The sequence below is a fragment of the Budorcas taxicolor genome, chromosome 22 (genome assembly GCF_023091745.1).
Source record: "Budorcas taxicolor isolate Tak-1 chromosome 22, Takin1.1, whole genome shotgun sequence".
Lineage (NCBI taxonomy): Eukaryota > Metazoa > Chordata > Mammalia > Artiodactyla > Bovidae > Budorcas > Budorcas taxicolor.
This window is the reverse complement of record NC_068931.1, coordinates 21,128,442-21,142,845: the sequence shown is the minus strand read 5'-3', so window position 1 is coordinate 21,142,845 and position 14,404 is coordinate 21,128,442. Positions and strand designations below refer to the sequence as shown.

Below are 14,404 nucleotides of genomic sequence, written 5' to 3'. Positions count from 1 at the left end.
GTTAGAGTCTGATCCTGAGATAATCATAGTGGTTTGCTTGTTTTTCTCATAAATTGGCACTGGAGACAGTTCCTAATGAGGAGTTCTGAAAGTGTTCAGAATAATATCTGCCAACACCGGAACAGCCTTCTCAGTTAATCATAGCTAGCGAGTGATAATCCTGGTGAGGGGAGCAGGAAGGAAGGTATAGAGAGCAAAAGTTCATGGTTAACAGGAAGCCACTGTTAACTGTCAATTATTGGAGGCTTAGCTGTCCTCACGTTTGGGGGGATCATACTTGATGTACACCATTTAGTGGCCCTGTGGGTGGTGGGAAGAAGGGAGCCAAGCCTTGAGGCTGAGATTCCAGGGTTGGGGCTGGAGGGAAGTATTCAGACAGGGTGTGGCTTTCTATTTTCCTGTGGGAGTAGAAAAGAGTGTGGACACCTTTCCACCAGTCACAGGAACCAGTGGACCGATGGGAGAGCCTAACTACGAAATGGTGCAGGGTGGTGAAGCGACCTTCCTGCGTTTTGACAGGGAGGAGGCACATTTGGATGCCGAGTTCCAAGGCAGCGCTGTGGTCTCCAGTCAGACTCGTGCCTTGTGCACGGGGTTTCACTGCCAGGGCTTATAGATTCCATGCCCTTGTTAGCTGCAGGGTCTGCAGCAGCAATAGTTCTGGCTTTCTTTGAAGTAGTTGGCAATGAACAATCAATTCGCAAGCGGGAAAACCTATTACATAACCCGTAGTGTTACAGAGTCCAAGCTTGGCACAATAGCCCAATAAACTGAGAGACAGGGTATTGGGGTAAGGAATAGTGACTTTGTTGGGAAGGCCAGCAGACAGAGAAGATGGTGGACTGGTGTCTTGAAGAGTCTTCTTACCTGAGTTAGATTTCAGGCTGCTTTTCTACTAAAAGGGGAGAGGGTATGACAAGAAGGCTGGTTGTTGCAGGGGATGTGATAATCCTTTATTCTTATAGCTGTCCACCTAGGTCTGGTCATGATGTTGCTGGAAACCTCCAACAACACAAATGTTATTCTCTATTCTGCAACTTTTTATGTCCATGTGGATGAAAATTGTTATACCTTTAACATATAACCTCCCAAGCCTGGGAGGCAAAGCTTTGTGAATGGACCACCCTGTATATTTCAGGCGATAGACAACATCTTTTACAAAAGGTATGGAGCCTGCATGCTTAAGCACAGGCAACTGAGCACAAAGGTTAGTGCTAAAGGACTAGATTCTATACATAGTCGGGTTTGTTCTCTGTTACAGTAGGTGTTGCATAATTGGTGTTAACCTGCAAAATTTATCACTTGGATGACCTGAGTCCTGGCTTCTGGGGAGCGTTTGGCCAAGTGCAGTATAGGAGTAGCCACTGAGGTTATTGAGGGAACAGACATGACCTTCTCGGCTACAGTTCCCGCTTCCTCCCCAGGCTTGGCCTCAGTCTCCTCCACAGTAAACTCAAGGTGATGATCCCTCCTTAATAGAGTGGCAGGTGAGTCAAGAAAGGCAATGCAAATGTGTGACTAGCCCAGTGTTATTCTAGTCACTACATGCCCTGGAGCTTTCCCGGATATTGTTCTATTAAAGAAGGTAATTGTTAAATAAGTATGGGTAGGAATGGATGAGAAGATTCTGTGAACTGGCTTGAACATGCTAGAGGATTTCACAACTGGATTAACAACCACTGGTACCATGAGCAGCAAGTAGCTACTTGGGTAGGGTTATCTGATGGTAATGATTCACTAATGAGATTCACCAGCAGGGGATGTGACCTCCACAGGTAGGTGTGATTAGAATATAGCCAGTGATTCCAAGTTACCATTCAATCTCCAGGAAGCCCTTTGTGGTCTCTTGAGTATTGAATGGCAAAGGGTGTTCAGCAAAGTAGGGAACATGGCTGGGTGGGAGGCAAAGGGCCATGAACTTGGAACTGAGAGAACCTGCACCAAGAAAGGACAGAAGCAAAAGGTACAAGGGGGTGGTTGCTTTGCAAAGCTTCCTTCTGATTTCTGTGACAGCACTTCCGGTTTCTCAGAAGGTTCACTGTGACCAGATTACATATTTCTTTGGGGGTTTGGACTTTGCTGCATTAAATTTGGGGGTTTTTCTAGATTCTGATTTTTAGATTTTTCTAGATTCTAGATTTCTAGATTCTGAAGACAACAGCAAAACTGTGAAAACGAACAGAGCTACTGTTGAATTTTAAGTGAAGAAGTGAGATCGAGGTAGTGTTTCAGCCAGACCCCTCTGGGAGAGGGGAGCACAGAGACCGCATGGGAGGAGAGCCGACAGCAAACAGGGAACGGGGGGGCCTGGGCCTCAATCTGGAGAGAGGTGGAGGGGCCCGACAGGGAGAAGGGGATGAGGTATAGGATGGATATCATTTGTGGGAAGGTGGGTGGATTGTATGGTGGGGAAGAAGAAAGAGTTTGGGGGTGATCCCCAGACAACCAGTAACTTAGGGTCATGGGATGGCTCAAGGCCACCGAGTAAGCTGTGGGCATTTTCAGTTTGAGAAGTCTGGGTCACAAGTAGAACTGCCTATAGGCAGTTGGATAGGCATGAACTGAAACTCATACACATGCAGGTGAGGGGTGAAGCCTGGGCCTTGACCCTCTCCCCCACCCCCTGTAACCCAGGGAAAGCAAACCACATGAGTAGAGAAGTGAAAGGATAAAGTGTAGAGTTGCCATCTCCTGGAAGTCTGAAACTGAGACGGTGACTTACTTCCCGAGTCAGTGAACCTTGACCTTGGTCGTCTTCAAATGAGAATGCTTCTCAAGCCAGAGTAGCCTTATTTGGTGTGGTGTTGCAGGAACAGGCAAGCCCTTTGCTATGGGAATGGTGAACATACCTCAAAGAAAAGGAAAGATTCTTGTTTCTAGTTAAGTCTTTGACTTGCTGTGAGATTTTTCTTCTTTTGGTGTCAAGCCCTTGATCTGTGCAAAGTGCCCCATTTCCTATAGTATACACATGCCTATCCATGTCCTGACTGTTCACAGCGCTTTCTGGCAGAGCTGATTTTGTTGGCCATTCACACAGGTATGGGGGTGGGAGGGGCCATTCTGTAGAGCAAGTGTCTCTCTTTTTAAATCCCTGACAATTCCAGGATCCCTTGGGATATGGAGCAGGGGCTTTCTAATGATTACTAAGCTGAGCTGATTAAATCCTGTCGTGGAAGGAGAAATGAGCGTATCTCTGACAGGAGTCTATGGAGGGAGCCTGGTAGTAAGTCTTTTGAATGAGCAGGGAAATATAAAATTCTGAAAATGTAGGCTGAGGAGGGCAGATCTGGCATGGCAAAAAAAAAAAAAAGAAGGAGTGTGGAGTGGGCAGAGATGATGTTGGGGAAGCATTTTGCAAGGAGCTTCTTGGGAATTAACTCTGGAAACTGAGAAGGAGAGATCCAAATAAAGGGAGACCTGGCCTAATGTCATTTTTATCTCACACACGTGCTCAGTGAGCTGACAGTGGTCACAGGAACATCATATTCACATTGAGAAAACACTGATTTCTAAGGCGATTAATGTTGAGCTTTCCAAGCCTGATGAGAATGGACTTGGGCCATCGCTGTGGTCCAGGTTGGTCTGTGTCAGGGCGTCACTGATTCTCCTAGAGGTGGAATGAAGTCTCACTGTGATGGACAAAGGGTCAGAGCTGGTAGACACCTTTACACCTGAATACATGAAAAGAATCTGAAAGAAGGAAAGATTCATGCTTCTTCCAGTCCTTAAAGGGAAGAGGCATTTATTTCCAACCACAAAGAAACGATCACTCTGAAACCTCTGAAACTCTCTGCCAAGCCTGTGCTTGGCATCCTTGCTGTTTCTAAAAGGTCACAGAGAATTCCAGTCTACCTTCATCTTAGTTTCTGTTCTGCTCTCTCAGGCCTCTAAGAGACATTTAAGGCAATTAGATAGTATCTCTGGCTTGGAATAAAGTTTTTTCTAAAACATGAAATCAAAGTACCCACAAAAGAAAGTATTGGGGCACCCCACAGTCTGTAGTTTTCACTGGATTGATTCGTTTTACTCCTAAATAAGGCTGCAACTAGGCTACTAATTGTGTTTTTTCTACTGATATTTATGCTGTGCAGACTGGAATTCTATTATATTCAACTTCTCCATGTTTTCAGCAAAAATAATGTGCTTGATCCATTAGTAATTTATTCTAAAGCAAAATAGCAAAATAATGGCTTATGCATTAAGGTTCTGGTTGGTTGGCCAGTTACTAGGTATATTCAGTATCCATGGCCTGTGTTTAATACTCCTTCTAAACTTTGAGTGTTACAGGGACAATAAATATTTTCCTGTCTAACTTTGGGTTCTCACTATGGAAACATCAGAGCAACAGCGGCGCTTAGATCCCTTTTCATCCTTTTGGCTGGCAAAAAACCTTTTGAGGGAAGTGTCTTCTTTTTTGGTGGATAACAAACCTCTGTTTTTGAATGAAATCACTGCTCCAGTTGGTCAGAGATATGTCTTAACTGATTAAGATCACTAATTGGAAAAATTTAAATCTCTTCTTGGGGCCTTGGTAGCCTAGAAACAGCCTTGAAGTGAATAGAAAGTGTGAGTCATTGGGAGGCTAAGTTCAAACTCCAGTTGAAGTGTTTGCTGAGGGATACAGATGGAGCCCAAGGGGGCACTTTGTCTGACATAAATTTAACACGCTGTTTCTTTTTCTGTTTGTTTTTAAAAGATAAAGTTTAATTTTTTATTGTGGTAAAAAAATATATATAACATGAAATTTACCATTTTAATCATTATTAATTTTACAAATTAGTGGCAATAATCACATTCACAGTAACACATTATTTCCGTGAAATACTCTTTCATCTAATTATGTCATATGTATTTTGTAGAACTAAATGGGGGCATTTAAAATGTCTACATCTTATCTAAACCTTAATATAGAGCTTTCTAGTGAGTTGCCACAATGATCACACCTGTGTCAAGACACTGATTTCCCCTCAGGGCAACCAGGCAGGTCCAGGGTGACGGGGCCACTGGGCAGGTCTCCCATTCCTCACTCTGGTGGCTGTGTCCTAGATGGTCTTGTCTGAGCCCCGTGCAAGGAGGACCGAGAAGCCCCGTCCAAGGCACTATTGCTTAGGTGGAAACATGCAGTGATGCAGGAGCCATGAAACCCATTTGGATTCTGCTTTGAGTTCATGGCGTCAGCAGTTCCTCCTGGCAGGTTGTGTGATCTCACCCTCTCTGGACCTCGACTTTCTTATCTGCAATAGGGGGAGATCTCCAAGTCACCTCCCAGTTCTGGCCACTCTGTCTGTTGACCATCCACAGCAAGTGTCTCCATGCTGAGCACCATGTGAGGTTGGCAGGGCCAAAGATCTCCCACAGGCAGTGAGTACTCAGACTGGCTGTCCTTGTGGACTGGGTCCGCTAGAGAAACGGAGCAGGAGGAGTAACTCCAGGCAGAGAGAATGGCTGCTTCAAGGACTCCCAGCTGAAATGCCCATGGAGTTGGGTGGACAGCTCAATAAACTGATTAAAACTAGGGTGAGGAAGTTGATGAAAGAAGAGTGGGAGATGAAGCTGATGAGATGATGGGGGTATTTGCTAGGCAGGTTGGACTTCACCCTAAGGTTAGGGTATACATGTTGGAGCAGGAGAGGGTCGTGTGCAAAGTCCCATCTTGTCTTCTGGTCATTTCCTACTTGGCCAACAGCACTGCAGAAGTTTTTCTCATTTGAATACTTCCTGGTGCAATTGATGTCTTTCTCCCCCACAGACCTGTAAACTTTAGGGTGAGAACCTCTATTAACCACTATACCCCAGCATCTTGCACATAATAAATGCTCAATAAATAATTGTTGGGTAAGTGGAGAGAGAACTCTTGCCCCGTAGTTACACTTCTTTACTTTTAAAACATGTTTGAATTGTTACTTACCATGGGAAATCTCTGAACCTTCTGCCTAATTTTGCTATGAAGATCAAACAGCTCTAAAAAATTTGTTTAAAAAATTTGAATTGTTCAGAGTTGAATTAATCATAATCCTTAGTTCATGGTACATTGGCATCATTGGTCCACGTGTGGCCCTCTCCTAGTTTGTTTTATGTAAGATTTACTTATTAATATAAAGAATATCCATGAGACTACAGTCTAGCCAGAAACCCAGGGCATTACCCTTAACTCACTATGAACGTCCAACTTTCAAATCTCTGGACCTGGGTAACCAGCACTTTTAAATATCCTTTAGCATTGTCTTATGGGCTTATTGTTGTTTTTACCATTATCAGATATGCATATATATTATATATAAAACAATAGTATGTCATATAAGTTTGCCTTTTGAACTTTATAAAAAGTGTTATCATATTGTAGGGTCTCCTGGCAGTTGTTTTCTTCAGTCCACATTATGCTTTCAGTGTTCATCCACATTGTCACATGATGCAGAAATCTTCCGTTTCCTCTGCTTGGAATGTACCAGAATATATTTACTGTTTTTCCCATTGGGGAGCATTTGTGTTGTTTACATTTTTGTCAGTTACAAACAGCACTGCGGAGAATATTCTCAGACTCGCATCCTCTGCACACACTTTGGCTTCCCCAGGGTTTCTCAGGCTTGGTACTGTTAACATTTTGGACTGAATATGTCTTTGCTGTGTAGGGCTGCCTTGTGCCTTGTAGGATGCAGGATAAGCCTAAATGTCTCCCAACATCAAAGCATGTCCCTCGGAGGACAGAATTACCCGGTTCAGAAGCACTGCCCTAGGCTATAGCAGTCTGCTTCTAGGTGATATGAATCACACTTATGATATGAATTGTCTACCTTGACACGATAGTGCCAGTTACTTTGCCAGAGTGGTTATACTGATGCACACTCTTAACAACAGTATCTGAGAGCCAGTTGATCTGTATTCTCTTCACTGCTTGGTGTTATTTCAGACTTCTTAATTTTGCCAAGCAGATAAAAAATATTACCTCATTGCAGTTCTGATTGATTTATATTAAACTCTGGGTTTCAGATATCATTTCATACAAATTTATTGGCCATGATCATGTATTTTGCTCACTTTTACAGTTGTATTTTTATTGTTTTTTTTAAATATTTTTTCATATCCTTGATATGAATCGTGTGTTAGTCGCTCAGTCGTGTCCAACTCTCTCGATCCCATGGACTGTAGCCTGCCAGGCTCCTCTGTCCATGAAGTTCTTCAGGCATGAATATTGGAGTGGGTTGCCTGCTCTGAATGCGTTGCTTTAGCTCTTCGACTTCCTGATTGCTTTCGTCTTAGAATATGCTTTAATGCTGTTTAAAATGTGTCTGTTGTACTTTTAAAACATCTCTGCAACATCCGTTTTCCTTTCTGCTTGTTTTTTGAAGTCTGAGGAACATGCCAGCAGCCTGAGACCCAAATTGGGGGAAACTGCTTTGGCTTTGAAGGAAACTGTGCCCCGCAGAATTGGCCACTCTGTGGGCCACTTGCTTTTCTCATGTGAAGAGGGTGGACTCCAGCCTGGAACTGTGTATGGTAAAAAGGGGGCCACCTGATGGGTGCTGAACAAGCTTGTGCCCTCGAGTAACTCCTCACCAATCGCAAACAAGCAAAATACCCCAGAGGTATTTGAAAGCCAGAGGCCGAAGACCCAGAATGCCTTAGTATAGTATAAACAAAATTAAATCATATTTTAAGAGAAAATTCAAATAAAAGCAAAATTGTCTGATCTGTTTCTTCAGTCTTAAGTATCATCTGCATAAAATATCATTCTGTTTGACTAATTCCATTAGGATGAGACTAAATAAAATCAAGCATGGAAAATCTGGTGCCCTTCGAGAGGGCATTTCCTTCTCCATGGCTTTGAGTTGTTGGGCACCACCAGCACTTTGACCGTGGGACTTCTTGGAAGTGGGTTTCCTGAACGAGTCATTGTGCTGCCTGTCCTTGGTCCTGCTCGGCCACTCATGATAGTAAAGCTGTAATATGCACAAGTCACTGGGAGATTTATTGCAAGATCAGAAGATGCTGAGCCCAAAGAGGAAACATCTTGGGATGTAGATCAGAATTGCTGTCAGGATCAAGCCAGTCAATCCTAAAGGAGATCAGCCCTGAATATTCACTGGAAGGACTGCTGCTGAAGCTGAAGCTCCAGTATTTTGACCACCTGATGTGAAAAGCTGACTCACTGGAAAAGACCCTGATGTTGGGAAAGATTGAAGACAGGAGGAGAAGGGGACAACAGAGGATGAGATGGTTGGATGGCATCACTGACTCAATGAGTTTGGGCAAGCTCTGGGAGGTGGTGAAGGACAGGGAAGCCTGGCATGGGGCAGTCCATGGGGTCGCAGAGTTGGACATGGCTAAGCAACTGAACAACAATACATCTTTATGACAGCTACGTGCAAGAGAGAAGGATCAAAAATACACAGTTTGCACAGGTAGAAATTATAAAGGGGAAGGTGTTGCTATCTGCCAGTGGTTGGGAATGCTTTGCAGAGTGCTGTGGACTCTTCCTTAGTGAATCAAGTTGAGTTCTGAGTATCCATTAGTGGGGGATGGTAGAGATTTCCTAAGAAGACCTCAAAGTCAGTGATGATGATGATGATTAGTTCACTATATACCACTCCTTTTCAAAATGCTTTACATGTTAACCCAGTCCTTCTAGAAGGCAGGTACCATTGATATCCTAAATTGGTATGAGGACAGTGGGGCCCAAGGTCACATAACTGGAAATCTCTATGCAGGTCAGGAAGCAACAGTTAGAACTGGACATGGAACAACAGACTGGTTCCAAATAGGAAAAGGAGTACATCAAGGCTGTATATTGTCACCCTGCTTATTTAACTTATATGCAGAGTACATCATGAGAAACGCTGAACTGGAAGAAACACAAGCTGGAATCAAGATTGCCGGGAGAAATAACAATAACCTCAGATATGCAGATGACACCACCCTTATGGCAGAAAGTGAAGAGGAACTCAAAAGCCTCTTGATGAAAGTGAAAGAGGAGAGCGAAAAAGTTGGCTTAAAGCTCAGCATTCAGAAAACAAAGATCATGGCATCTGGTCCCATCACTTCATGGGAAATAGATGGGGAAACAGTAGAAACAGTGTTAGACTTTATTTTTTTGGCTCCAAAACCACTGCAGATGGTGACTGCAGCCATGAAATTAAAAGACACTTACTCCTTGGAAGAAAAGTTATGACCAACCTAGACAGCATATTCAAAAGCAGAGACATTACTTTGCTGACTAAGGTCCATCTAGTCAAGGCTGTGGTTTTTCCTGTGGTCATGTATGGGTGTGAGAGTTGGACTGTGAAGAAGGCTGAGCGCCGAAGAATTGATGCTTTTGAACTGTGGTGTTGGAGAAGACTCTTGAGAGTCCCTTGGACTGCAAGGAGATCCAACCAGTCCATTCTGAAGGAGATCAGCCCTGAGATTTCTTTGGAAGGAATGATGCTAAAGCTGAAGCTCCAGTACTTTGGCCACCTCATGTGAAGAGTTGACTCATTGGAAAAGACTCTGATGCTGGGAGGGATTGGGGGCAGGAGGAGAAGGGGATGACAGAGGATGAGATGGCTGGATGGCATCACTGACTCGATGGACGTGAGTCTGAGTGAACTCCGGGAGTTGGTGATGGACAGGGAGCCCTGGCGTGCTGTGATTCATGAGGTCGCAAAGAGTCGGACATGACTGACTGAACTGAACTGAACTGATGGAGCTGGTATATAATACAACCTATGCAGCTTGACTCTGAACCTCTCCAGCTGCAGAAGACTTTGCTTATAAATGACTGCAGCACCTGGGGGAGCAAATGAAATCAAGTTATTTTGAAGGGAGGTGCTCCATGTTTTGTGTTTAAAAGGAGAGGCCCATTGGTTGGCAGGGTAGAGATTTGTGGGTTCTGGGCAGACCAGAAGTAATAACATTTGCAAATTCCTCATCTAGCTGAGGGAAGGTAGCCTCTGGCTGAAGGTTGAGGGTACAGTTTTTAACTTGGCTGCTGTTAGAGCAGAAAAGGACTACCAAGAAAAAAGGACTGTGGTTTGTGAGGGTGAGCTGTAAGACTCAGAAGGACAGATGAGGTGTGCTCACTTGTGGCTTGTGGCATTACAGGAGAAATCCTGTCTTCACCATTTCACTGGCCTCGTTTCTGACAGATATACATACCCCTCAATCGAGGTATGAGACATATAACCGTGGGGTTGAATCAATGCTTCTCTCTTCCTTTCCTGCCACATGTAATCAGTCAGTAAGTTCAGCCATATCTGTTTTAAGCTTTCTTGGATCCATCTCTTTTTATTTAACCTCCCAGCTGTCACCCTCTTTGCCCTACCTCTTTATGAGACTTGCATAACCTGATCAGCACATTTTAAGAAAGAGGAATTACTGATCAACCTATTCCCAGAAGATATATATATATACTTCTTAATAACTTTGTAATCAGTGATACTTCAGTTAAAAAATTCTTAATAAAAAATTAACAAATAGAACCAAGATGTTTATATTTTAAAAAAAGGATAACGTAACAAAGTGGAATTTATTCCTGGTATGCAAGGTTGATTTCACATTTTAAAAAGCAATGTAATTCTTTGCATTTACGGAGAAAAGGGAAAATCATATGATTATCTTGGTGAATGGAAAGAAAGCATTTGATAGACTTCAGCACTCATATATGGCAAAAATTCTTAGTAAACAAGGAAAATTTGATCAATAATCTCAGATATGCAGATGACACCACCCTTATGGCAGAAAGTGAAGAGGAGCTAAAAAGCCTCTTGATGAAAGTGAAAGAGAGTGAAAAAGTTGGCTTAAAGCTCAACATTCAGAAAACCACGATCATGGCATCTGGTCCCATCACTTCATGGCAAATAGATGGGGAAACAGTGGAATCAGTGTCAGAATTTATTTTCTTGGGCTCCAAAATGACTGCAGATGGTGACTGCAGCCATGAAATTAAAAGACGCTTGCTCCTTGGAAGAAAAGCTATGACCAGCCTAGACAGCATATTAAAAAGCAGAGACATTACTTTGCCAACAAAGGTCCATCTAGTCAAAGCTATGGTTTTCCCAGTCATGTATGGATGTGAGAGTTCGACTATAAAGAGAGCTGAGTGCCAGAGAATTGATGCCTTTGAACTGTGGTGTTGGAGAAGACTCTTGAGAGTCCCTTGGACTGCAAGGAGATCAAACCCATCAATCCTAAAGGAAATCATTCCTGAATATTCATTGGAAGGACTGTTGCTGAAGCTGAAACTCTAATACTTTGGCCACCCGATGAGAAGAACTGACACATTGGAAAAGACCCTGATGCTGGCAAAGATTAAAGGTGGGAGGAGAAAGGGGTGACAGAGGATGAGATGGTTGGATGGCATCACCATTTCGATGGAGATGAGTTTGAGCAAGTTCCAGGAGTTGGTGAGAAACAGGGAAGCTTTGCATGCTGCAGTCCATTGGGTTACAAAGAGTTGGACATGAACTTTGTGACTGAATGGAACTGTTCAAAGTGAAAAATGATAAATGGGGTCCCGTTAAGATTAAGAACTTACATTTATTAAAAGACACCATAAAGTGAACTCAAAGACAACCTACGGGTTCTTAAGGCAGAGTACTTAGAAGCTTCAAAAAAGGGGTATCTAAATAGGTACTAAAAATATAATAATGTGCCCAAATTCATTGGTCATCAGGGAAAGCAAACTAAAGCTACAATGAGACCTCACCCTCAGATTAGATGGCAAAATGAAATAGGCAAAAGTATCAAATTTTGGCAAGGATGTGGGGAAAACCAGAATGCTTATAGACTATTTATAGCCATGTAAATTCATTCATTCATTTAAAAAATTGTTTGACAGTTTCTAATGAAGACGTACTTAAGCATATCTTATGACCAAAAACACTAAAAAATCATCTATGACAATATCCATAACAGCCCTATGCAAAATAACCCCAAACTGAAAAGTACCTGGTTAACATCAACAGTAGAATGGATAACTAAATTATAGTGTATTCATGTGAGAGAATGGTATACAGCCACGAGAAAGAATGGTCTTCAAGTACATGTAGCCGTATAGAAGATTCTCACAAGTGTAGTGTTGAACAAAAGAAGCTGGATACAGTATGATTCCTTTAGATGGAGAATAAAATCAGGCAAGGCTGACCTGTGCCATTTGAGGTAGAGGAGGGAAGCAATTAAACAGGAGCGTTGAAGGAAGGCTGATTACATGGATGCATCTATTTTGTGAAACCTCAGTGATTTGTGTGCTTGTCTGTGTATATTTTATATTTCAGTGAAAAGTAAAAACCATGACTAAAGGACAGTGGGGCAAAAGAGTTAAAGATCTTGGCAAAATGATGGGTGCAGTGAGACTGGTCAGTTCATGGGGACTGAGGGCATGAAGGAACTGGTGGAGGACAGTCTTCCTCTAGGAAATGGAGGAGGACACTGAGGTTGCAGAAGAGTTACGGTGGGAGGAGAGAAATGGGAGATTTGGAGGACAGGGGCTTGTGGTTGGGGAGAGGGGGTGCAGGTGTAGACGTTTGGATGTAGGTTTTCCGAGGGGAGCTAGTTCGGTGTGACAGTGAAATCCAGCACGTGGGGCTGAAGTGAACAAAGATGGAGGTCATCGGAGTCCAGTTGTTTCAATCCCTTTGACAAGGGATTAAGAAGCCCTCAGGGTGTTCCACGTGGATGGTGACAGAAGTCACATGTCGACAGGATTTAGAGGCCAAGGAGGGAAATGAATCAGTTATCAAAGTCTGTCCTTGTGTAGCTGCAGGAACAAAACTCAAGTTAAACTATCTCAAGTGCAAAGGAGAAGTTACTATCTTCTGTTAGTGAAGCTTCAGAAGTATTTTAGATCCAAGTATTAAAACTGTCATGGGGACTGCTTTCTTCTCTCTCTCCCCATCCCCCCTTCCCATCTCTCTCTCCAACTCTGCTGTTCTTGGACCATCATCAGTCACAGGCAGCCCTCCTCCACTCAACTTAAAGTGTCCTTGTACCTTCTCATCCCTGAAGGAACCAGGAGAAATCCCAGGGGTGGCCTGGATGGATTCCACCTGGGCCACGTGTTAACCCTTGAAATGGGGGGGGTTCAGCCCCCACCCCCAGACACATTTACTGCGAATGAGGGAGTAACATGCAGAAACCACCCACCCACGTGGAGGTTAGTGCTGGAGGGAACACAGTGGAGACGTGAGGACTGGGCCCTGCCGGCGCCCGGCAGCCCACAGGACAGCCACCGCACCTTCCCCGTGCAGGGGGAGAACTGCCTGGGAGGCCAGCCTGAGGCCAGAGGCAGCTCTGAGTCCATGTGGTGGGGGGTTGCGGGGAGCCAGATGGGGGTGTGCAGGGTAGTTGCATCCAGCCAGCTCAACACAGAAATTTGGCTTGGGTCAGGTGATTGCATCTCCGACCCACACTTAAATTTCTCCATCTCAGAACGGTCTCCTTTTCTCCTAACAGATTAAGTGTGCTCTTTTCATTTCAGCCAGCTGGAGGTTTGTGTTTTTTTTTGGCTCCATCTTCCTGTTTGTCTGTAATGCTTATCTCGCTTTTCCATCTTGTGTCTGTGTGCATTTCTCTTTTCCTGGCCTTGTCTCAGGGTTGAGGAGGAGGAGGAGGAGGAGCAGCCAGTCACGGAGCCCAATTCAGAGGAAGAGAGAGAGGACGATGCCCCCTGTCAGGGCAAGGACAGGTACCGAGGGCTGGACCCTCCCCGGCTCCCACTGAAAGCTTGGAGGCTCCTTCCTGATGGAGAGTTTGCAGCATCCTTCAGTAGCCTCCTCCCTTCCTCACTGGCTCCCTTCCTCACTGGCTCCCTGCACACAGAGCCCCAGAGTGACTAGCTTCCTAGAAATATAACTGAGCATGTTTTCCCTAGAGGACTGTATTTTTTACTCAAACACTGCCTCCCTTACCACGCTTAATGGAAGACACAGCCAGCTGCTTTTCTCCCCACTGTCCCCTCCCTGAGTGCTTGGGCCCAGTCACATTGACAATAACTAATAAGATGCTCAGAAAATTTTAACCCTTTCTGCCCTGTAGGAAGAATAATTCCACGTGTCCCCTTCTTCTTGCTAATTTTACCAGTATAATGTTGTCTAAAATATGTGGATGACTGCTATATTAATAATGCACTTTGATTTGTATCCAAATGAACAGGACCACTTTTCACCCCCATACAACACAGAAAAAAATAAAATAAATCCCAGCATTTATTGTTATGCCCAGAATGACTCTCAGAGCTATGCAGCCCTTTGGGGGAGTTTTCTGTCCTCTACTCACCTCTCCAAGGTGCATAGTCTTCAAACAATGTTAACAGAAAGGCACCTTGCAGATATTTGTGAATTTGGTGGGTATTTCCTCCCAAATGAGGTCTGTATGAAACATAAAAGTTGATCACGGGTAATTTTCATTTTCTGATATTCAAAAATAATTCTAT

At 43.8% G+C, this 14,404-nt stretch overlaps 1 protein-coding gene across 4 annotated transcripts in view; it reads left to right on the top strand.

The window, feature by feature from the left end:
- Nucleotides 1-14,404, top strand: part of FHOD3 (formin homology 2 domain containing 3) — a 530,296-nt gene that overhangs the window by 374,886 nt on the left and 141,006 nt on the right. For 3 of the 4 annotated variants that reach the window (XM_052660257.1, XM_052660256.1, XM_052660255.1), the window contains exon 11: nt 13,565-13,657. The exons of the other annotated variant lie outside the window; for it this stretch is intronic. In XM_052660257.1, the coding sequence (XP_052516217.1) occupies nt 13,565-13,657 (93 nt within the window). The remainder of the gene's footprint in view (nt 1-13,564; nt 13,658-14,404) is intronic. 4 annotated transcript variants of the gene reach the window in all.